This window comes from Patella vulgata, chromosome 3 (assembly GCF_932274485.2).
Source record: "Patella vulgata chromosome 3, xgPatVulg1.2, whole genome shotgun sequence".
NCBI classification, from domain to species: domain Eukaryota; kingdom Metazoa; phylum Mollusca; class Gastropoda; family Patellidae; genus Patella; species Patella vulgata.
This window is the reverse complement of record NC_065881.2, coordinates 70,814,746-70,841,356: the sequence shown is the minus strand read 5'-3', so window position 1 is coordinate 70,841,356 and position 26,611 is coordinate 70,814,746. Positions and strand designations below refer to the sequence as shown.

Genomic DNA, 26,611 nt, shown 5'->3' with positions numbered 1-26,611 from the left:
AATATGTATGAAGTTAGTGGACTTACCTGGAGCAACAATTTTTGTCCAATTCATGAGATGAATCTTAAACTATATCAAAAGTTCTTGGATGAGTTCGACTTTGGTACGCATCTGACCTTCCATTCTAAAGCTATAGCCCCTGCTTTTTACGCAAAATGTGAAATATGTATGGATTTTGTAGGCCCTCCAGAGGGAAATGAAATGAAATAAAATGAAATGGGGTTAAACTTCCTACTGCTAAACTGGGCAGGGGGGTAGGATGGCCCCGTCGTTTACTTTAATTACCTAATCTGTCAAAGATCAACGGAAGTGAGATGGGGTTGAAATAAAGATCGACTGTTTAGTTAACTAATCGTGACTCTCGCAACTGGGGGTCTCTCAACCCAGAGATCACTATGGAAAGTCTCACTTCTATGTTAAAATCAGGCGTCGTCTAACCGCATAAATACTTGCGTGCAATAACCTGGAGAAAGATTGAAGTACTTGCGGCCAAGCAAAAACGGCCCCCGCAGAATACTCGCCATCCTTTCACGTAATAGGCATGTCCGACTAACTAGTAGCCCTCTGGGTGATCACTTATGGATCCCATTCGTTCGGTCTTGGGGTAAACCTCAAGTCGTCACAGTGAACACTCTTCTTGTCCCCCGAGGTCATACCATAATATCTTGGAATCACTTGACTCAGCATAATAAAGCCCACACGTTAGATCACCCGACAAGGATGGCAACCACTCATAACCAGGAACTAGCATGTTTATGTTATCATTATAAAAATATCGACGTGTGGACTAAATAAACATGTTAATCTTTCCTGCTTCCAGCTTTGAAGTCATATTTTTTATGGTTTAAATCACACAAAGAAATTAAATAGATAGTCCACTTTACTTAAATGAACAGTTTTGCTACTGCACCCAGGACCGTATTTAGCGGGGGTGCAGGGGGTACATTGCACCCCCAGAAAAATAAGGCGCCCCAAGAAATTACGCCCCACCCCATCCAAAAAAAATCAAAAAAAATATTTGACAATCTTTCAATTATAAAATAATACACTTGATTATGATCACATAGTGGTGCTCTTAAGGCACTGATCAGTCGATCGGTTTTAAGGGCGCCCACACGCCAATGGGTTCGTTTGCCCTGATCGAAACTTTTTTATATCAAATGAAGGCTATGGCGCCCCACCACTCTGCTGCACCCCCACTTTTAAAATCCTACATACGGCCCTGACTGCACCCTCTTTTTACAGAATGACAAATTGTCAAAACTCATCTTCTTTTGAATGAAATACTGTTTAAATGGAAATTTAAAATTCATGGGGTTTATACCGTCCTACATTATCTGCTACATCCTGGCTCATAAAGACGGGGTGTGTGAGTCGCGCTACGAATTACTCTTATTTCAAATATCAACTGTACTGTAATGGGTTCTTTAACGTGCACGGGATCCTCTTTTTTTTTTGTCTCATCACATCGACTTATAATACTGTTTAAAACATTTAAAGTTTGATTTTCAATGCTAATAATTAGGACCTTTTTGTAATGATATTCATATAATCACCGAGGAAAGTATTAAGTATCGGATAATTTCATCGCCAAGGCGGATAATAAGTAAAGATAAAAGAACACCGGTAAATAATTATAACATTTCTTATACGAAACACAAAAATGTCTAACGTTCTATTTATAATTTATAAACACATGTAATCACTCGGGAATTTTAAACATAGATAAAAAAAGAAATATGGCTATATAAAAAGATTTTGAGTTGACCGGTACGTGCAGAAAGTATTAGGCCTATTTCATTTTAGTTGACTGACTAGAACTGAAAGGTTCCCGTTATCATACCTGACAACCCCCTAATGATTGAATTTGGACTCGTCGTATTCAGGTGAAGCGTGGTGGGTAGAAGTTATATCAACAGTAAACCGCAGAACGGTTTAGGACTCGTGTGTTTTATGTAACGGAGTTTTCTCGTATTTTACAAATATTTCTGGAGACATTTAGCCAAATGAAGGCATGGGGGAAACGTCTTCAGGGTGTTTAGTATTATGGGTGTTCTTGGCATTGGTGTGTCGTCAAGTGTCGAGTGGAAATCACCACTTCTTACGTGGTCAGTGCTACAGTTATTGCCTGACTCAATACACATCTAGCGTTACTGATACTATGCAGGCACACGTGAGTTTTAATTTTATTAACTTTTGATTTTAGACCAATAAATTTTTACTATAAACTGCCATTTTAGTGACAGGATGGGTTAAAAAATGCAAAACAATCACATTTAACTACCTCAAAACTGTCACTATTTTCTCATAATTTGAGATATTAGATTTTAATGTTTTTAATCTGTCACTCTGTGGTAAAAGTAGAATGATTTGCCTGATCACATGGCCTACATAGTATGATTACCTTGGTATTTCTTTAAAGGAAATAATTATATACTTACAGTGTATGTAGGCAATTAAAGAGTTAAGTTTGCTAGGTTAACATCAATTCTAGGGCATGCATGACACATTATACAAAAAAGAATGATTTTAGAATCTTGTCAATATCTTGTAACTGAATCTAAAGCTTGTTTTCTCTGCCATGCAACAAGCCTACAAATACAAACAATTTGGGAGTGGGGGTCAAATTCTAGTAGTAGTATCCAAATGGTCCAAGTTTGAAGTGTTCTAAATAAAAGTTATTTTATCTCTGTCCTGGCAAATTTACAGTAGGCTCTATTGTCAATGTAATGCAAAACTTCACCAGATTGTGCTAAAATGTCTACTTCTTCTCATATTGCATTCACAACAATTTCGAATATTTACTAGTTCAATGTTTCTAGATAGATCTACCAACTGCAGGATAGGCCTCCTGTACTATTTTTTATTCATTAATTGTAGTTTTCTACACATCTATCAGTATTTGGGGCTATATGGTTATAGGCGTAGCCTACAGCAGGCTCAATGAATGTTATGGGGGCAGAACCTGAAATGCCCCCCCCCCCCAAAAAAAAAACAAATCGGGTTACAAATGGCGAGGGACCCCCTCCCCCCTCAAAGATTATTTGGGAATCATTTACAGTCCACGGAGACAGGACTGTTGGGAGAAAATTTTGAAAATTTAACTGTCGCAAACGCGTTTTTCTGCCATTCCAGTCCGTGAAGACAGCAACTGCAATGTGGTCCAATATAGCCCACCTTAGGTGGCTGACCTGAATCCCCAAAAAACAATCAATCATCGTGGGGTATGGGAGTCTCACCCACCCCGCGAAAAATTTAAATTTTTTTAACAACACAAATGCTTTTTGCTGCGCTAGCTGGTTAGTTAAGCAACTCCAAAATTCCTAATCGTTGTGCAACCGAAATCCCACTCTATGCTGACCTGAATTCCAACCATCCAATTAGACTGTTGCAGCTGCATACACAAATAATAATCGATGCCCGAAAAATGTTGCAGAAAGTAGAGTGGCTCCAGACAAAATATTTTAATCCATAGTCCATTCAGTACAAATTTGGGGCATTCAATTAACAGTGAAGTAAAAATTATGTTTTATTACATTTGGGGCACTTTATTTTGCCAACTACATGTAGATGAAATAAAAAATTTTGTTTTCACTTTACCCGTCTGCCTGAAACGTTAGATTGCCGAAGATTAGGGGCTCGTACGCCTATGAATATGGTTTTATGCATGTGCTTTAGATCATAAGGTCTGCTGTTGAGTCAAATGTCGTTTAGATTTACAGCTTGCAATGTACATGACACAGATGTTAGTCCCAAAGTGACCTACAATGTAGTTAGTGTCAGGTGGAAGTTAAACTGCATTTCTCTTTTTTGTCAGTGGTTTTATTTTACATGTACATGAAGAACATTTGCATTCTCAATGACATATTATTTTCAAACAATTGTTGGATTTGCCAAAACTAATCCTTTCCAAGATATAAACATTTGGGTGTTTTAAAGTTCAATTCCTAGAACTGACGAAAGTGTACACAAGGATTTAGAATGCGTTAGGATTCAGAAAGTGTTGAAAACCAAAGTCCACACAGGGTCCTGACAGGACCTGGAAAAGTATCTTGGTGAGGGGGAGATTGTGTAGGTTCTTTCAACCCAGACTCAAAATTTTTTGAAAGATACACGATCTCTATCGTCACTTTGGTGTATACCTAGGGTAACTGGAGGTCTCTTTGCTAAAGTGAGAAATAACTTTTTGGTCAGAAAAAGGTTTTTAGGGCCTAAAGAAACAAAGCCGAAAGTAAAAGTTACGCTTTTTGTTTCATTCTTTAGGATTGTATACCAGTCAGCCTACCTAGAGTGATGGATAACTGCGCAATGATCACTGGTAGCAGAGAGCAAAACTGGTACATTCACCATCATTGTAGCGTTCTATAGGCCCCGGACAAGAGCCTGAAACAGAATGAGGACGGGCCAGGCTTATGGTTTTTAATTCTCCGATTTTTCCCTAAAAAATGGACTGACAGAGTCTGATTTTAATCCTACCTAAGCCACTACACCCACACCAAAAAGTCACTGTTTTCTTCTACAGTACGTGTACTTTACGATCAAGTAACAGTGTAGCCTACAATGTATTTTTAATGTATTTGTATTATTAATTTATACCAACACATTTTTTTAAAACATTACTCAGTAACCTCTGGGCCCCTCTAGGCTCCGGGCCCCTGAACAAGTGTCCCAGCTGTTTCCCCCCTCTTTCCCCCCTCCCCTCTCATGGGCCCAGTATCCCAGCTGTCACCCCCCCCCCCCCTCATGTGTCAGATTTCAAAAACATGTGCATGTAAAAGAATCCTTGAAAATTGTGCATATTTCTCAAAATGACCAAAGGAGGGAGCCACAGGGGCTCAGTGAGTAAGATGCTGGATCTGTAACATTGAGGTTTGATCCTGGTGTTGGCCGAGAAAGGGAGCCACGGTGGCTAAGTGAGCAAGACACTGGCAAAGTTCATCAGGATTTAACGGCATGGTTTCCCCTCGCCAGTTATGCAGGACACAGGGCCTGACAAGGACAGCTGTCTGGTCGTTCGGATGTTCTGACAAGGACAGTTGTCTAGTTGTTCAGGTGGGACGAAAAACCGAGGTCCCGTGTACACATTGCGCACGTAAAAGGTCCCTTGGCAGTTGGAATTTGATATACACGTAAGAGTAGGCCATAGGCCAGAAATTTCCCTCATAGCACACTGTATGGCATATGCCCTTCTTCATTAATCCAATATTCTCTCAGGTAAATTTATATATAAAGGTTCAGTATTCTCTCAGATATAAAGTTTCATATTCTCACAGGTAAAGTTCCATATTCTCTCAGATAAAAGTTATATATTCTCACAGATGAAAGTTCTATATTCTCTTAGATAAAGTTATATATTCTCTCCGATAAAGTTCAGTGTTCTTTCGAATAAAAACATTTTTCTCATCTAAAGTGTTACAAATTTTGTGGTGAATTTTAAATATTTTAGTTTATACATGTATTGTAAAATGAATGATGTTATATAAGTAGATTGACTTGTTTTTCCAGTTTATCAACAATGTTTAGTACCATATGTTATATACCACACTAATCTAATGACTACATATATACATGTATTACTGTTAAAAAAAACCTTCTAACTATATTATACAATCTATCTTACAATCTATCTTATTGTATGTAGGGGATCACGGTGGCTAAATGGGTAAGACGCTAGCCTGGAGGTTGGGTGTTCGATCAATGCATTGGCCAAGGAAGTACATCCAGATTTTCCGGTGTGCTTCCCCCTTGTCAGTGATACAAGATGGAGGGCTTGACAAGGACAGCTGTCTAGTCATTCAGATGGGACCAAAAAAAAAACCGAGGTCCTGTGTACACATTGGCATGCACGTAAAAGATCCCTTGACAGTTGGAATTCGATATAAGAGTAGGCCGTAGTGCCGCTGTCCGGTCAAAATTTCCCTCATACATGTAGCACACTGTACATGTATGGTGTATGCCCGTCTACATTAGCCTAGTTCGGAGCAGAACAGTAGGACGTTAAACCCCATTTCATTTCATTTTTTTTCATTTATTGTATGTTTAACTCGTACAACGTAGGCAGTTCCACAAGGGGAGTGTGGGTCAGAGTTTGAATATTTGTGTGCTTCTGAATTTTTCTGTGTATAAAATTAATGCATGCTTATGTAAAACACACATTTAGTTTGTAATGTTTTTCAAGAAATTAAAAAAGTAGATTTCACATACATGTACATGTAACATATATGTCTATTGTAAGTTTTTGCATGTGGCCAATCGTGTTCACCATCCCCATTTTATAATATCATTCCTAACACTTGAGTGTAGACATCACAGAACTTTATTTTTAGCTTGTACACAAATCTTGATATTGAAAAAAAAAAAGATTTTTAACACCAAAGATTTAAGATAAAGTGATTGTTTTTCTTTAATTTAATTTGGGAATTTGTAATTCAAGGCCACAATTATTGAAAGTATTCTGTGCATTTAAAGAAAGTAGCCAATCGTATCCTATACAAACTAAACACTAGGTGAATAGCTTTCTTCATGCCATGTGATTTCCATAACAACAGGTGTACTAGTTGAAAACAGAAAAATTACTAATGATTTGAATAATCGAGGGGTTATTGATTCAGGTAAATCAATGAATGCATGAATGAATGAAATGATTAAAGTGGTGATATCAATAATATGATAGACAGTTTATCATAAAATAATCGGGCCAATTATCATACTTACTGACCCTGTATGTGACCCCAGACGATAAGATAATCAAATATAATGTAAGAGGTATTAAGATATTTTTCATTGACAATGTTTTCTTTAGTATAAATATAGAGTAAACTTACCAAGTAGACCTACAAAGTTACTGTAGATTTGCATCCTTTAAACTTACTATTTATTTTATCAATTGTACATTGTCATATATTGTTTTAGACACTGGTAGCAAGTACTTTGGTCGTTGTGAGACTAAAATATGGTTCAATTTTTATTCTACATGGTCTAGTGAGGGGTATTGCCACTGCAGTCACGATACGATACATATTGCGTTTCAGGTGCTACGATACGAATCATATCACGATTCACAACCAGGTCAATATATACCAAGAATTCAGCAGGATAAATGAATAATTGATATTTTTAATCCTACCAATGTTAAAGAAATTAAACTGTTTTATATCACGATATTGATGTGGATCAAATTAAGGACCCAAACAATCTTAAAGAGTGTTTGTGTACTTAGGATAATGTGTGACATTGATAATTAAGGGTGACATGTTATTTACTGAAGCGACAAAAAGACATAAAAAAAGGAATGGTAAATAAGCAATTCAAAGCCTTGTGATTCAATATATACATTATATATGTGAATCGTAAGAAGGTATATATCGTGATGCATCGATTCAACGATATATCGATATATCGTACCAGCACTATAGTATGGTTACATACATGTATGCAATGCCAATCTGTTTCACAGTGTTTCACAGAGGTGTTGTGAAAGCCTTCTTATACATGTACCTCTATTTTAGATGACTGACTTTATAAGTTTGCCTTCTACAGATGATGTCACCTCACGGGGCATCCATTATTGGCTCCATGGCGCGTGCATTGTTTACATAAGACGTTGTTGCGTGAACTGGTCCGGGCATAATGGTGTCTTTTACTCATTTTATATGCCCATTTACACTAAATAGAAAATATATTTTATCTAGATATACTTCAAACACCTTTATTTATTTTTCCAATACTTCAAAAAATGTTTTAGAATTTAATTTGCCATTGGAAAAAAGTTAATATCGTGAGCTCATTAAGCTGCACAGATGCCCTCCCTCTCAGTGATTTTAGCAACCTAGCAAATATTCACTGCTGATCAGTGTGATGCAATGCTATAGAGGTGAACTTTGCTCAGACAACAGCATTTCTGCCTACTCTTTATTAAATTCTAACCGTCAAGAGTTCTTTTTCTTGCATGTCAACGTTTACATGGGTGGACCATGGCTTTTTGTCCCTCAGGCAGCACTTTACTTGTTAGCCCCACATTTGTTACATTCACTGGTAAATATGGAAACAAGACAGGGGATCACTTGGCTAAGTGGGTAAGACGCTGGCTCACTAGCCTGGAGGTCGGGTGTTCGATCCCTGCATTGGCCGAGAAAGTTCATCCAGATTTTCTGGCGTGGTTCCCCCTTGTCAGTGATGCAGGACGGAGGGCCTGACAGGGACAGCTGTCTAGTCATTCGGATAAGACAAAAAACTGAGGTCCCGTGTACACATTGGTGTGCATGTAAAAGATCCCTTCACAGTTGGAATTCGATATAAGAGTAGGCCATAGTGCCGCTGTCCGGGCAAAATTTCTCTCTTGCACACTGTATGGCGTACATGCCCGTCTTCATTAGCCCAGTTCGGAGCAAAACAGTAGGACGTTAAACCCCATTTCATTTCATTTCATGGAAACAAGACAATCTTAGTAATTACCAAAAATCTACATGTAAGTACTGAGAAACCTAAAGTGATTTAGACTGTGATGTATTCTTGATGTATCTTGAATATCTCAGTCAATATTTGTGTACATGCCATGTGTATGTCGTACAAACTACATGTGATTAAAAACATCTGTATTATGGTAAGGGATTGCTGGATTGACCTCAAAATTGACACTTGATCTAATATGAAAATGTTTAGTGTATATGCATAGTCAGATCTTATCCAGTTAATTATTGATGGCAACCGCTAATGCGATAGATTCTGCATAATCTTAAAGATACATTCCCGCGTATAAACGGGGTGATTTGATGATGTATTTGGACTAAAAACATATTCAAACTAAATTTGGCTTCAAATCTTTCTCAAAACATTGTAATTGTCAGGGAATGCCCCTGCTATAAAAAAATCGATCAAAAGACGTCATGTTTGTGTCACGTGACTTACCCCTCTTGTTACCTAGCAACGGGCGCGAAGCTGGAGGAGAATTCATTGCATGTACAAGACGATGTTGTCTTTAATCGCTGACTATTTATTACAAATATCGAAGCCCAATAAATTCTTGGATTATCCACTGCCCAAGTTTTTTTTCTGTGGATTTTATCAACATATACATCAAACGCTCACTAACGCTGGGAGATTGGCTATCTTCGCATGCTACCTTTTTATTTACTCGAGCAGACATCACTAATCGTTGGGTTGCTGGTTAGGGAAACATAGGCGTACGAGCTGGGGGGGCTGGGCGGGGGGGGGCGGCTGGCCCCCCATTTTGGGCACCAAATGCTGGGAAAATTTGGGCACACAATTGCATTTTGTAAAAGTTGTATAAAAAAAGATATTGTGTTCTTGAATGTGTCCAATTTAACAGCGAATTTATTATTATTATGTAACATATTAAGAACCTAACTACATTTTTTGGGCACCAACCACCACCGCCCCCCCAGTCAAAAATTTCCCCGTACGCCTATGTAGGGTAACCCTTAAATTTCTGCCCTGTATGCACTCCATGGGTCTTTTTCATGGAATCCCGTATTTTTCTTGTAAGATCAGGTGTCTCTACTTTCCATATATACCAAAATTGCCATACTTTTATTGGAAATAAACGCCCGATAAATACTTTCCTGGAAAAGTATCTTTAAATATAGATCAGCCCAATATACATATATTCTGTGGGGTGGGTTGTCATAGCCAATCGAATGATCTAGTTAGATTGATTTTTCCCCAATCATAGATCAGTTAATTTCTATATTGATATTATAAGATTACAAAGACTTAGATTTATGAATGAATAGGCTAGACTAGTCGAGCGAGCGGAGGTTTTTTATCTTGATATTTCATTGACTATCACAAGCTAGGTCTTATCATGGTTATTAATAATACTTGTGTAATAACATTGTATGTTTTATGTATGTGTCTATGATAAAAGTATGTAAGATGTATTGTAATAGATGGGTGGGCCAGAAGCTAGGGTATAGTATAACACCCTACTTAACAACTGTATCAGTCAAACCCATCTCCTTCTAGTATGTAATTTAACAAATATAGAAAAAATATGTTTCAAGTTTTTAGAGACCTGTCACAAAGTAAGCCTAAAAACACCTGATGTGATCTACATGTATTTGTTGTCTTTACTTACACAAGGACAGATTTTTAATATGGTCATGTTACCATAGTTTTAATTTGTTACATTGTCAAAATATTTGGCCATAACAGTTGCTACATGTATGTCTTTTTAAGGGTTGTCAGTTAAACATAAGTTTAAAGTCTAATTCTTTTCTAATACAACTGTTAAGGGTGGTGAACATACCCCAATAGAAGTCCAAAGTCTAATTCTTTTCCATTACCAATTTTAAGGGTTGTGGGCCATAGGTGTATTAGCCTAGATAGATGTTAGGTGGCCAGAAACCTCAGAGCTTACAGTGTAGGGGCTTCCCCAAGTAAGTTTGGAAAACTTGATGGCCACAAACGCGTTTTCCTGCTATTCCAGCCCATGAATACAGCAACTTCAATGTGGTCAAATATAGCCTAAATGAATTGAAAACAACCGATCAATCGTTTAGTCCACGGAGCAGTGGCTGGCAAAGCAGGTCGTCACAGGGTATGGGGAACTTGCCTTCCCCAAGAATATTTTGAGAATTGAACTGCCGCAGTGCGTTTTTCTGCTATTCTAGCTCGTGAATCAAGCAACCTCGAAGTTGTCCAGTGGTTTTGCAACCGAAATCCCACTCTATGTCGACTTCAATTCCAATCATGAAATCAGACTGTTGGAGCTGCATTTACAAGTAATAATTGATGCCTGACAAATGTCACACTTTATTTTGCCAACTAGATGATATTTTGCCAAGCAGAGTGGCCCCAGACCATAACCATATAGTCAATCCAGTACAATTTCCAGGCATGGATTTAAAAGTGTGGTGGGAAGGGGTTGGCCTAAGTAAGTGCCCCTGCGAGACAAAGTAATGAAATGAAATGGAGTTTAACGTCCTACAGGGCTAATGAAGATGGTCAAACACCATGCATTGTGCTATTAGGAAAATTTTGCCAGGATAGAGGTGCTACTTCCTATACTGTTACGGGCTCGTCGGAACAAAATTCATGTTTGGGTTGAGGGGTCAAAGCCAAAATGGGGTTCTGGGGATTTTTTCACAAATAAACACATATTTGCAAGTTCCGAAGGCCCTGTGTTCTATTCTGTCGTATTCCAACTGTCAAGTGTTCTTTTATGTACATGACCATATGTTTTTTTGTACCATACATGTACATGTAAATAGGATTATCTTTGGAATTAATGTAAGGTTTTAAGGGCGTTAATATTTAAACTTTTAAAATATTTATCTTGCAAATATATATTTTGTAATCCTAACATATTCTTTATAAATTAGGATGGACAAGAGAGATTTTTTAATTATTTAACTCTATTTGATGAATGATTCATGTAAATCGTGATAACGCCAAACTTTAAAACTATTTTAACTATTCATCTCCTTCATAATACACCTGCTTAAATTAGAGCTAGGTGTTATGTTCTCGAAAATCATAAAATACGGGACTTTGCAACCTGTTAACAATAAAAAGCTGAATTTTACCGTTACATGAAACATGAGAACGTTTATAAGAAGATAATAAGATACTTGTTAAGGAATTTGGGATATTTTGGGTTGAATACACGACCAGTAGGGTATCTTGAAAATATGTTGAGTTAGAATATAAGATGAATAAATTTTGTGATGTCAATAGATACACATGGGTGGAGAAATAAGATAGAATATATATTTTTTTTTTCGGACAAGATGTTATTGGAGTTTTTTTTTTAAGATGATATCATGTTATTGGCTAAAGGCGGTGTTGCTGTGAAGTTTATTTCTAGCTTCGTTTGCAGACAAACATCTGTATGATAAAGAGCATGCTATATATATGTTTGTCAATTAAAGATGCATTATGTAAGATTTAGATAAACAGCTGGATGATCTTGCTATAATAGTTCAAATATAGATAATGAAAAATGAATATTTTGAGCATTTTAGTCAAATTTCTTTATTCTGAGCTAAGTTTCGACAAGAAGTAGTATAAATAGTCTTAATTGTTAAGTATCATTGCTACGATAATAAATGAAGTGTCGATTTTCCATTTTAACTTTTAACCAAGACATTGTCTAATCCACTTAATATCTCAGCCATTTGATGGTCTAGACTGTTAATAGTTGATTATTGGCTTGTTATGTGAATAAATGTACATGTATATTGTTGTCTGGAGGTGTAAGTTTCTCTTTTTAAAGTTATATAATGATAATTACAGGTATCGTTTTGGAAGGTCAAAGTCTATATATAGGTAATAATTGTACCATAATTACAGGTATCTTAGAATAAGGCCAAGGTCTATACGGTATATGTAACAAGATGAAAATAGGTAATAATTGTATGTAATTACCTGTTTAAACAGAGTAGGCTACACTCATATGAGTTCCAATTCTTAACCTTTTGACATCCAATAAATAGCGAGGAAACATTAATATTTTACATCAGATGGAGCATTTAAAGTTAGGTATAAGATATTTTGCCTAAATTTGACTGTAAAATTGTTCTCTGTTGAGAATTATAAATTATTATAGATATGAAAATTGAAATATATATTTTTTTTGTTCTGTGGAGAATCAGTGCAAATTTCGTAATACCTCTTTGAACTTTATTTAATAATTATCCTTTAATTTTTCCTTAGTTAATAAATCCACAGATAAAATAGTGTGTAGATAACAAAGATCTTATTTTTTATGTTATTTATCTGTCCGATATGTGGGTCGAAAGTCAGACGAACATTATCATAATCAGTCAAGCTTATCCACAATGTTTGTTTAAGTTTGTTATTTAAGAAGAGAATAGGCTTCTCGTTGTTCACCTTACCTGCTGTGTCTATTGTCCCATCTGTCATATAAATATTTCTGTGCGAAAAACTGCTGATTCACGTTATTTGACATAAAATCACATTAACTTGGCTCACTAAAAAATATAAAAACTAATGAGATTTTTATTTTAGGGGAAATTTTGTTTGTGAACTCATTCAGCTAGTTTTAAATGAATTCATTGTCAGATTGTTGAAAGTTGTTGACATATCTAAGGAGACTTAAATTAATGAAGGATCAGAATGTCTACATACACACACAGCACCTGTCTTGTCTCTGTTATCTTATTTGCTTAAAACATTAAATTTTGTTTGTCTTTTTTGCTATTTATATATACGTACGTATATTTATGCAGTGACGCATAAATGACAGAGAAAGGTGCCATCGGCTTGTTGTCTTAAGGTTTGTTTCAACATCCTGTACGCAATTTATTTCACTGAATTAATCACTTTTGAGTTTCTGTGAAATTTATTTCCACAGAAACTTAAAAGTGATTAATTCAGAGAAATTTCTAATAGGTTGATGTGCGTGCAATGTTTCATAATGATGGCTTGAAAAGTTTTGAGATATGCTCCGGAAAACAAAATGAGGACATATGAATGTTGCCCTTTTAATTATTCCTGCCTTAACATCGTTAAGTCATAATATAAAAATTAAAACCCTACTAAAAAGGAAGAAATAGTGACTATATAAAACTAAACACATGTACTTTAATAGAGAATAAAAGTAAGATATCGCTTTCCATGTGGACACTCTGGAAGTCACAATTTTTATCTGAATTTGACAGAACTTTAAATATATGTTTATATTCTAAAGATCTTGGATGGTTTCATCAGCAATTTCTTGCAATGTGATGCAGGCTAGAGTTCTTCAACGATTTTTGACAAATTTGATCTAAAGCATTGGGAATGACAGGATGAACCCTATTGATTTTCATAGGCAATTACTGATATTGATATATGTATGACGTACATACATGTATATAACTGTATATCAGCTTATTTGGAACTGATTTTTATATTCGACTTTGGTCTCAAACTGAAATATATAACAAAATGAATTCAAATATTATTTTTTCTTGTATTTTCAGTTAGAGGAAGAAAACAAGTCAATAGAAGATCCTTTAATTAAAAAATGTAAACAAAGTCAAGATTGTAGATGGGTAAGAATATTACTTCAAATATTTATAGAATAACGGGGTTAAATTCACATACATGCATCTATTGTAGAACTCTTGATTGAGAACCGCTGTGGCTCAGTGAGTAAGACACTGGCTCTCTAACCAGGAGGTCTCTGGTTCACTTACAGTATTGACTGAGAAATTTGCTCAGGATTCCTGGCATGGGTTACTCTTGTCAGCGGTGCAGGACGTAGGGTCTGGCAAGAACAGTGTCTAGTCGTTCGGATAGGAAGAAAAACCAAGGCCCTGCATACACATTGATGGTTGAAATTCTAAATAAGAGTAGGACGTAGTGCAAAATTTCCCTTGGTGCAGAAAAGTAGCATGTTACACGATTTCATTCATTTGTAAACTAAAGGTCATAACCTGACTCATACATGTAGTATGTTAGACTGCTCATAGTATAGGTCTAACATGTTTATTATTAAATGCAAAATTGTTGATCTACCTCCTTAAGGCTTCATTTGATCTTTTTAAAAAGTTCTTACTAACCATATTATTATAATGAATGTATCTTTAGTGCAGTAGTAGTAGAAAGTACAATGTAATGTTATGAATTATGATTTCTTACAGTGTTTACATATTTGTGATAGAAGGGATGCTGAATATTATACAAATTTACAACACTGTAAATCTTATTGTCAGGTAAGTCTATTACATGTCATCAATTCAAAATTGAGATACAGGGGTTTTGAGGGAGCCATGGTGGCTCAGTGGGTAAGATGTTAGATCTTGAGAAAGTCCCCCCTTTTCAGTGGTGCAGAACAAAGGGCCTGGCAAGGGCCAAAGTACATGTATAGTCGTTCGGATGATACGAAAAAAACAAGGTCATGTGTACACATTCGCATGCACGTTAAAAGAACTCTAGACAAATAGAATTCAAATTAAAAGTAGACTGTAGCGATGCTGTCCGGGCTAAATTTTCTTCATAGCAAACTGTATGGTGTATGCCTGTCTGGGGGTTGGATGGCCGAATGGTTAGTGTGTGCGCGCTGCATCATAAGGTCTGTCATTGAGTCAACTGCCGTGGTTACGATTCCTCTGTTGTATGTGACAATTAGTTGGGTCGTCTGTCTAACCTCGTGGGTTTTCTCCGGGTCCTCCAGTTTCCTCCTACTGCTAAAGACCCCTACGTGTAAGCGAATTATTGAAATAAAATTAAATCATATGTTGGTCCCGAAATGACCAAGTTTGTGTCGAGTGGAGGTTAAACTCCATTTCTCTTTCTCTCTGTATGCCTATTCTGTGCAAAAAAGTAGGATGTTAAACACCATTTCATTTCATTCGGTATTTCATAATACGTCATCAATTCAAAACTTAGTTACATGTGCTTGTGTAAATAACATTATAATCACAAGAAGATAAGAAAATAAACAAAAAATCTGAGTAGATTTCAAGAATAAGTGAATAAACCTAGTGCTTGAAGTTTTCTGTATTTAGTTAAATAATAATTATGTATAATTTGATTTTACAGTTTTGTTTAGAAAGTTGGTGTCGTAAAGATGGTGAACTGCAAACATCTGACAGCTGTGGTAAAACCTGTGGATTTGTTCGTAGAGCAGCTGAAACTAAAGCTGGATCATGTAAAACTGTAACGAACAATAAGGCTTTAATACCTTCATGTGTGCAAGAATGTAAAAAAGATTCAAATTGTGGCAGAAATAAAAAATGCTGTCAACATGGCTGCAGTGCTACTTGTGAAAAGCCAATGGACATTGACAGTAAGTATATCGTCTATAGACTTTTTTTAAAACGGAAAATATATTTAGCATGGGTTTGTGATACAGCCCAACAAAGTACTGCTCATCTGAACAAATTATAAAGTCGATTGTGACTTATCAAGGTAACTGTAGGTCAGTGTTTATAAACAAAGCCATGTGCTCCGTGCAACATGTGGCTATATGTTTACATAGGATAGCATGTATAAAGCTGATAATGTCAAGCAGACTTAATAATTTGTTAATTAAAGATGAAATGGTTTGTTCTTCTGGTAGTGCTTGGTGGAAACTCTTTCAATATTAAATAATGAATAAGATATACTGTGTAAAAACAGCAATAGAAGGACTTCTCCTTGAGCAATATGAACCTCTTTGCAAAGGTTATGGAAAATATAGGATTTAAGCGTTTACAAGCTTTTCGAGTGCTTTGTGAAGTGGGGCCCATGTGTCCTAGCAAGAGTGTCCTTGTTTTATGTGTAGTGCAGTCCTCCTGTACTTACTTATACACTCCCTTGTGCATGACACCTATCGGTACTTAGAGCATTTTTCTTAGGTTTTGTCCTGATACATATTGCTCAATAATTTGTCTTTAGTGACCGAGGCTCAAATAATTTTAATATTTCAACTAGAAAACCAACATCAATGAATTTTTTACAATTTATTAAATGATATTTTCAGTTTTGCCACCAAAACCAGATAAAATTACGATAAAAGATAATGAAGATAAAGGTATTATTGTCAGTTGGTTACAGGGTAAAAACGATGAAGGACGTGAAAGAATTGATCCTGAGTTTTATCTTCTACAATACTGGCTAAGGTCATCACCTGTTGGAAGAGAACAATTAATTGTAAGTTCTCAGTCATAAATTTCTGTATTCCTTATAGTTTTGTTTTTTTTATTTGAAAAAGTATCAATATTTTCAATGAAAACTGCCCCACATATCTTTTTCTCCACTTATTATCCTCTCTGCCTCCTGCCAAAATATCCTGCAATAAAGCCTATTAGTATTATTCTCTCTGCCTCCTGCCAAAATACCCTGCAATAAAGCCATGCACAGTTAATATATCATGATGTTTATCATGCTTTGAAAACAAATTCAAAATTTTAAATTATAGTTCTGTGGGATCTCAGTGGAGGTTCCAGGTTTGATACTGGTGTGGTTTCCCCTTGTCAGATGAAGGATGGAGGGCTTGGCAAGGAACAGTGTCAAGTCCTTCGGATGGGAAGGAAAACCGACAGTTGAAACTTCATAAAAATTCCATCACTGCACACTTCTTGGCGTATATGTCCATCTTCGTTAGTCCGATAGGAGCAGAAAAGTAGGCCATTTGTTATTTTAAATTTCTTTAATGAGTTATTAAAAATATTATAACTTATTTTATAGACATCAACAACAGAATATAGTATAAATTTACCTCTACACAGTTTCCATCCAGGAGCAAGTTTGAAATTCCGTGTAGCAGCAATCAATATTCATGGTTCCCGTGGTTATTCTAATGCAACTGTTTATACAAAGTGTAAGTATTATCTACATATCTTATACACCATTGAAACATGGTCTTAAAATACCAGGACAACATGGCTTCAGTAGATTGAAGAATTTTACCACACACACATTATCGGTGATCAGTATAGTGCTTACTACCAGGGTGATGTTAGGTGGTTGAATGATTTAACACATTAACTTTAGATCATAAGGTCTGTCTTTAAGTCATGTGGTGCATGGATTTGCTTACCGGCTTGTATGTGACAACAGATAGGGTCGCTTGTCCAACCTTGTGGGTTTTCTCCTGGTCTTACAGTTTCCAGCCATTGCTAAAGACCCGTACACGCAAGCAAATTATTGAAATAAAACTGAACCATATGTTAGCCCCAAAGCGACCCAGGTTGTGTCGTGGATTTTAAACCTCATTTTGTTGCCAGAAATTCCATGTTACTTGTACCAAAGCCACACTTAACTGAATTTCGATTCAAAATCCAATAAAACATGCATCTATTCATTTTTATTGCAAGTTCTTGCTCATTGAATTTGTTTTACAGTACTGTTGGAGCCACCAAAACCTGAGAATTTAAAAGTTGAAAGAAGTGTATATACTAATAATAAAGTGGATTTAACTATCACATGGCAGCCACCTAGATTACCTTATAGGGTAGCAGTGAAAAGATTCTTGGTAAGAATTAACATTATCATTTATGGCGATGAATTAAATATTACTTTTCTCCTGTAAAAATTTCACGAACATATTTGTTTGTGGGATTTTTCTGTAACTGTAAACAAGGAATTCAGGGCTTTGAAGTATTGAAAGGAAATACCCAGTACATCTGAAAGCTAACTTGACTATAATATTATTAAGTTCACTTTATTTATGTCTGTTACAGGTTTTATGGGTTTTAATACCTAAGACATCTACCTCGTATGTACGACAAAATTATAGCCGAAAGTCAGTTCCTGCAGTAAGTAGAAATTTGTTAATTGACCACTTTTTTATACACCCACATTTGCATGTGGACGTATATTGTTGTCAGTCTGTCCGTCCACAGTTTGTTTGTGGACACTCTACAGGTCATAATTTTCATCAGATTTTGACAAAACTTGAAATATAAATTTATCTCCCAATTAAAGGACTGAACTGCCTGACAAAATGGCTGCTCCTTGTGCATAAATAGTTTTAAAGTATGGAATTTCAAAGTTGTGGACCCTTGAAAGGTCACAATTTGTATCCGATTTTGATGAAACTTAAAATGTGACTTGTGCATATCGGACGGTAACTTCTGGATTAAGTCCCCTGATTGTACAAAATTTCTTAGCTTGTTCTCTGTCTCTCTGTGGGCATATCGTCCATGGTAACTGCTTATTGGTTATAAAGACAGTTTATTAAGGTTGCCATAGAGTCCTTGTATTCTGTATGTTACCACCTCCTCCTCAGTACAAACTATTAGCCACTAGCAGGATACCTGGCTTCGCTCGGGGGTCATAACTCCGAAACCGGAAGTGGTAGACTAACGCCACTTGGCCTATGTTACTCCCGGTCCGAGCTACCCCTATACCCCAAATTTCAGACTCGGGGCCAACCCCGAACAGACCGGCTTCGCTCGGGGGTCATAACCCCGAAACCGGAAGTGGTAGACTAACGCCACCTGGCCTATGTTACTCCCCGGTCCGAGCTACGCCTATACCCCAAATTTCAGACTCGGGGCAGACCTAGTGTAGCCGCCAACCCCGAACAGACAGACAGACAGATACCCGGCTTCGCTCGGGGGTCATAACTACGAAACCGGAAGTGGTAAACTAACGCCACCTGGCCTATGTTACTCCCCAGTCCGAGCTACCCCTATACCCCAAATTTCAGACTCGGGGCAGACCTAGTGTAGCCGCCAACCCCGAACATACAGACAGATACCCGGCTTCGCTCGGGGGTCATAACTACGAAACCGGAAGTGGTAAACTAACGCCACCTGGCCTATGTTACTCCCCAGTCCGAGCTACCCCTATACCCCAAATTTCAGACTCGGGGCAGACCTAGTGTAGCCGCCAACCCCAAACAGACCAGCTTCGCTCCAGGGTCATAACTCCGAAACCGGAAGTGGTAGACTAACGCCACCTGGCCTTAACCATATTGTTCGACATGTTCTACTAGAATATGCTTTGTTTCTAGAACTATTGATGTTCTTTGTTTCGAGAACTATTGTTGTTCTTTGTTTCAAGAACTATTGTTGTTCTTTGTTTCAGGAACTATTGTTGTTCTTTGTTTCGAGAACTATTGCTGTTCTTTAAATTTAATGAATTGTTGTTCTTTGCTAATACAGCATATAATTATTAATAAAATTCTCAAACTTGGTGGGATTATTCATAAAGCATAGGGAGGGAGTAGGAACACTATCTAAATATAAATTACTTGCTCACCGTCTACATTTATTTTTCTCTAGGATATTAATCGTTTTAAGATACCAAAGTTGGAGCCAGGAACTCAGTATTTGATTACTGTCAAAGCTGTAGTAGCCTTAAATGGAAATCAGAGAGTAGGGAGACCAGCATCACTCTCTATAGAAACTTACTCACCCCCTCAGCCAGCGAATTCCGGTAAGATTTTAAAGCTTCTATTGACATAGCATCAAACAATTTCACTAAACACTGACTTCAAAGTAGTTTGAGTCATTATTACTCACAAATCATGAAGGTAGTTTAAATTAATGGAACAGTTAGTACAGCATGTGTGAGAGAGAGAGAGAGAGAGAGAGAGAGGGTTTAACCTCCACTTGACACAAACTAGGTCATTTCGAGACTAACATGTGGTTTAATTTTATTTCAATAATTCGGCTTGCGCGTAGGGGTCTTTAGCAGTGGGAGGAAACCGGAGGACCCGGAGAAAACCCACGAGGTATGACAGGCGACTCTACTCCTTGTCACGTACAATCGGGGAATTGAAACCACATCAGTTGACTCAATGACAGACCTTATGATGCAGCGCGCACATGCTAACCAGTAGTTTATTTCAGTGACATGTGTTATACAAAGAAGACATGTGAAAATCAATATAAAAATACCCAGTGGACCTATATGTCATTATTTAACATACACAAATTTTTTAGATTCTGTCTGTCATGCAAACTATGTTGATTGCATTGGTCTGGATACATTGTTGACATTTTGAAACATGCTTTTCTGCGGAGGTATCCCTGCCTATCACTCTTTTATTTGAGTAACAATAAATGATAAAACAAAATTGTATGGTTAACGTCAATTTCAGCATATCTAATAAATATTTAGAATTTTCATCAAACAGCCATACAAAATTTGATTTAGACCAATCAGATCCTGCTTTAGTTTAAACAATTGCTTGAAAAATCTGCTTCTTGTGGTTGCAATAAAGAAGCCAATATGCTAAGAACAGGTGCAGTCCATATAGGTGATCTGGATGTATTGAATGATTGACTCTAGCTAATTCTTGTGCTTAAAGCTTCTAAAATTATAGCATTTATATTTTATAGATAGTGGGGTAATCTGGAATCATGCAGGTGGAGATGTTTATAACATTAGTGTGCTGGAATCTTTCTATCACAATGGAATAATTAAAGCAGCAGTCACATGGAAGTCTACAATATCTGCCGAAAAATATATGATATATTGGAAAGCGGAAAATTGTCAGCAACCTTCTTCTCCTAGTCATTTTCAAGAGAAATCAGCCACAAGTCATAGTCAAGAGTTTAATTTATATAATCTACAGTATGGATGCGATTATGTTGTTAGAATTCATGCCGTTGATATTAAAGCTATTATGGGACCTGGAGCCGTCACCAGTTTTAAAACTCCCATCTGTTCTGAAATAAAAGTTAAAGGACACAGTTCCCATTCTTGCCCAAATCAAGGTAGGTGATATTTATAAAAACTAAATTTTTCATTTGATACAGTGTTTACAATAATGCAAAAGTTATAAATCGTGTACCGGGTATGTCAGTTGAATAACTGTAATAAATCGTGTACCGAGTATTTCACTTGAATAACTAGTATAAATCGTGCATTTCAGATGAATAACTAGTATAAATCGTGTATTTCAGATGAATAACTAGTATAAATCGTGCATTTCAGATGAATAACTTTTATAAATCGTGCATTTCAGTTTAATCATTTTTAAAAATCGTGCATTTCAGTTAAATAACTTTTATAAATTGTGCATTTCAGTTTAATAACTTTTATAAATTGTGGATTTCAGTTTAATAACTTTTATAAATTGTGCATTTCAGTTTAATAACTTTTATAAATCGTGCATTTCAGTTTAATAACTTTTATAAATTGTGCATTTCAGTTAAATAACTTTTATAAATCGTGCATTTCAGTTTAATAAATTTTTTAAATTGTGCATTTCAGATGAATGACTTTTATAAATCATGTATTTCATTTGAAAAATCTTTATGAATCGTGTATTTCAGTTGAATAACTGTTATAAAAAGTGTATTTTAGATGAATATGGATGAATATCTATTATAAATTGTGTATTTCAGTATCTTCAAAACTAGAACCACCACATGGTATAAAAGTAGAAATAAAAGATGGTTTATGTAATGATTTATCGGTGGTTGTAAAATGGCAGCCAGTGCCGTGGAAAGAAGGAATTAATTATTTTGTACAATGGGGAGCCAGTACTGAATCATCTAAAACTCAAATAATATATACCTCACAACCTCATAAACTCACTTTATCAGGGGTAAGTTAGTTAGCTAAAAATAATTGTTTGTTTTAGAATAATATTCATTACCAAAATAAAGCAATGCTTTAGGCCACACCAGTTTGAATTTATGTTTTTTGGGAACACCTATTTAGAATTCTGCTTCAGAAAAAAGACTAATTTAAAAGAAAAAGAAAATATAATTTGCTCTTCCAATATTTAAATCTTGAAATTTGAATCAGTGGTTTATTTGATGATCAAGGCTCTCAAAGAATTAAAAATTAAACTGGGTTGGCCTTACGTTGAAATTGTACTCCAAATATATATTTGTGTTGTATCTCTATGGAATCTTATAAAGCACAGTTACAGGGGATTAGATTTGTGCTTGAGATTGCTGCATGATTCTAAATTATAATTACATATTAGAATGGTATAACAATCTAGATGGTGTACAACTCTAAAACATGGCTGACTTTACTGTGGTGCTCTACTTTAGTTTTGAGCTGTACTTTATTTAGAGTGCTTCTACTGCAGAGTATTGGCTATTGTTGCACCTGTGTTGCCCTACTGCAGCGTATTGGCAATTGTTGTATGTTAGAGTGGTGCCCAACTGCAGATTATTGACAGTTCTACTGCATAGTGGTGCCCAAGTGTACATTATTGACAGCTGTTGTACTTCGAGTGGTACTTAACTGCAGAGTATTGTACTGAAGAGTGTTGCTGTGTGTTGGATTGATTTCCAGCTGTACAGTATTGGCAGTTGTTTTAAGTTAGAGTGGAGCCCAATTGCAGATTATTGACAGTTGTACTTCATAGTGGTGCCCAAGTGTAGATTATTGACAGCTGTTGTACTTAGAATGGTGCTCAACTGCAGATAATTGGCAATTTTTGTACTGTAGAGTAGTGCACTGTTGACTAGATTATAACTGCTAGTTAATGTTGTATTATGATTATTTTATAGAATGTTGGTAAAGTTATATTATATCAAGTAGACTATGCTACACATTATACACTACAGTTATCTGTTATATCATCATATGAGAAGGGAAGGTCAGTTATAAAAACATTTAAAACACCACAACAAAACTGTTCACATTCAACAGGTAAGTTATATTGTCATATATTTCTGTCTATATGATCCTATAATTGGCTTGTTTCTACCGGATCCAGGATTCTAAATTACCCATTAACGCCTTTGTTAACTTTCACAATTGCCCAGTGCTATGTATATTATTTTCTGTTTTGTTTGAGTATTTAATATAAATGTGGTGAAAATTATTTAATACGATTAGCCGACTTAAGGTAGCCATGTAGAGGCCTGTCCAAACTTTTTCTTATGTTTAACATTTTGTCCCTTTAAGGTTGTGTGTGTGTGGCGGGGGGAGGGGGGGGGGTCAAATGGTGTAATGCATGCACTTAGGTCATAAATTAATTTAAATGAGGTGGTTTTGATCCTGAGCTTTGTACCTGCCAGGAATAGGATCGCCTGACCAACCATGTGGGTTTTTTCTGGGTCCTCCAGTTTCCTCCCACTGCTAAAGCCCCTGGCAAGCAAATTATTGAAATGAAAATTGCACTATAACAAATGAACTGGTTTGTGCTCAGTTGACTTCAAACCACATTTGTCTCTCTCTCTCTAGATCTCTTGAGGTTGTAAACTGAATTCAGCACATGTCAAAATTATTATAACATATCTGTTATTGATGAAACTGTTGTATTGTGTTATTTTTTCAGGTTCAGCTGTAACAGACAGTAGTGTGAATATATCAACATTTATAACTAACAAACAGTTAAACCACCATGTTAATACAGACATTAATAAAACTAACACTTCTGTTAGTCACTATTATACAATAAACTATTTTACTTTATATACCTTAATGATATTAATATATTACATCGTCTGAACATTATACACAAAGTTTAAGAAATAATTCTCGTGCATTTTGGATACTTCAGAGGTTTTCGGTTCATGTATTGTGTGTAAATTAATTGAAATGGAAAGAAATGGGTTTTAACGGCCCTCTGGGCCTCCTGGTTAGTGAGTCTCTGTGTAAATAGGAGCAACTTCTCAAAAGATGAAGAGAATATTATCATTTTTTTCCCTTCATCGATGGCCAGTTCTGAAACTCATCAAGATATTTTTAAAAATCTAATCCATTCGTCAACTGATAAACTATGCAGATGATTGTGACAATTTATTATAATGTGGCTTTCACAGACCGAGTAATAATTTATAATGATTTGAATGGTTTTAGTACCCTCTGATATGTCTTTGTGGAATTCTAAGACTCAATTTTGTATTACAGAATTAGCATGGTGTATATAGGATGAGAGTTGTATGTTTGTTGCTATTAATGTTTCTAATACCCGTTACTTTAAGTGCCATATATAGAAACTACTATTTCTCGTTATTGTTTATGATTAACTATTAATGTTTAGCATCTATAGTGCTCTAAGGTCACACCAATGTGAATTTCTGCTTCCAATTTCACTTAAACAAAAAGTACTTTGTTCTCTGCTTACAAGTTTTTAATTCCAGGCCTCGTGTTCACAAAGCATTCTCAGACTTAAGTTAAGAATTTAATCAACTTTCAATCACTGTTTAGGGGAAATATCTTTGCTCCAGAAACACAAAACTGTGCACATAGTTTCTTATTGATGTATTTATTACATTAACACAACAACGGTTTTATAAAGGGCAATATTTTAGTTAAAATAAGGCGAACAATTTTAAGTAAATTCTTAACTTAAGTCTGAGAATGCTTTGTGAACTCGGGGCCAGATATTTTAAGTTTTAAAATTTGAACAAAACATTGAACACAAGAATTGAGTGGGTTATTTATTGATCAAGGCCCTGAAGAACTAAAAGTTAAACTAGTTTGGCCTAAAATGATTAAAACTGACATATTGAATAGATAAGCCATTAACTGAAGAAAAACTGCTAAAAACTGTATAATTTGACAAGTCTGCTTTCTTGAGGATCTGCTAGAAGGATCAGTAAAACATAATAATACATATAAGTGAGGGACTCATCCCCCTCCCCCCAAAAAACATGAGAAAAAAAGATGCTTTTTTTTTAATAGTGTTAAATCATATAATGTTTCCCTCACTTATATGTTAAATATGTGCCATATTAAATAAATTATATTTATAAATCAAACAAAACATTTGCATTTTTCAAACAATTTTTAGAGACTTAACTATTTTTTGGTTAATATTCATTTGAGAGATTGAACTTTGGCAATATTGTTGTTGGCAAAGGATTCGAAATATATCAAACAAGGATGAGAAACATTTAATAAACTGTTTGTATTTGGTTAAGATCAGTTAGAATGAAGTTTTAATGTTTATAGTTATTAATATGTAAAATGTTAACAATCTTTAATTATTATTTAGGTGAAGTTTAGAAAGTAACAAATTCTATTCAGGTATTATTGTAAATATTCTATATTTGTGTATATATTGTATGTAAGTATATTGTTATTATTTTGTAATAAAGCTTTAACATTGTTTTTATATATAATTACATTTTGTTTGTGTTTTTTGTATTGGTCCATTTCCATTATTAATATTTTTATGCTTACTCTTTCTAGAACATTTATACCACTTCTCATTTGAGGCATTCACAAGGTTAATACATTTTTGTTGAATTTTTGTATGAAAAGTACAAAAGTAGAAGGGGAATATATAAAAGTCTTCCATCTTGTTACATCAGCGCTTTTATTCATAAAATTGTAAACTCAAATATTTAAGAATGCTAAAAGCTACTCTGATTTTAATTCTGATCCAATGAAAATGCTAATTTATAAATTGGAAAAATATTTTAGTGGAAGGCTTGGTGACTTTCAACTGTGCAAAATCTTTTGTTTGTATGTGACAAAATGTAAGATCATCTATCTTACAACATAGGTTTTCTCTAGACTGCTCAAGGTGCAGTGTTAGTGTTGAGTTGATGTTTTATCTGAGATTACAAGTCAGTAGCAGGTGACAAGGTAGATCTGTCATCAAAAGTATGATTTACTAGGTAATAAGTTCGTACCAAATAGGTATGCTTGAAGACTAAAGGGGAACAACTCTTTCCTAAAACCGTGATCTTGGTATAGATTTAAATGTACTTTATTGAAATTAAGGATATTTATAATTTAAAATACAGATGTGGCATCACTCATTGATGATGGTGTACCATTATTTCAGATAAAGTATGAAAAATGTGACTATTGTACTAGATAAAATATTTGACTCCTGCAATGATTTCATTGAAATGCACATGCATGACAGTGTTTATAATTTAAGTTTTTTTAATGGTCTCGAGCAAGACATTATGTAATATATTGAAACAACACTATGGCTACTGTCCTAGTGCAGTATCAATATACTACTTAATGTCTTACTCTGGACCATTATACCACATTTAATGTGTAATATCAATAACTTTTAAATTATATTTATAGCACGGCTTTTATGGGTTTACAGGTTTAACCTCCAAGACTCATGGGCTTTAAATATCTTGTAACATTGACACCTGTCAATAATGTAACACATGTGTCTTGCCAACCAATTTGATCAATGCACATGCATAGTAGTCGTGTCTTCAAGGTTGTGTAGTGAACTAATACTGCACAGAAAACCCACACCACTTCTCCATATGATTTCTACTAAAACTGATGTAAACTGGCAAAAGTGTGCAGT

At 35.5% G+C, this 26,611-nt stretch overlaps 1 protein-coding gene across 1 annotated transcript; it reads left to right on the top strand.

The window, feature by feature from the left end:
* The first annotated feature begins 1,887 nt into the window (after nucleotides 1-1,887).
* Nucleotides 1,888-25,445, top strand: LOC126815685 (anosmin-1). Its single transcript, XM_050541553.1, has 13 exons — nucleotides 1,888-2,173; nucleotides 13,947-14,018; nucleotides 14,610-14,681; nucleotides 15,511-15,757; nucleotides 16,433-16,602; nucleotides 17,140-17,272; nucleotides 17,796-17,926; nucleotides 18,135-18,209; nucleotides 19,683-19,836; nucleotides 20,745-21,122; nucleotides 21,756-21,958; nucleotides 22,881-23,022; nucleotides 23,654-25,445. The coding sequence occupies exons 1-13, from the start codon at nucleotides 2,015-2,017 to the stop codon at nucleotides 23,824-23,826; spliced, it is 2,109 nt and encodes a 702-aa protein (XP_050397510.1). The 5' UTR covers nucleotides 1,888-2,014; the 3' UTR covers nucleotides 23,827-25,445.
* Nucleotides 25,446-26,611: the final 1,166 nt, after the last annotated feature.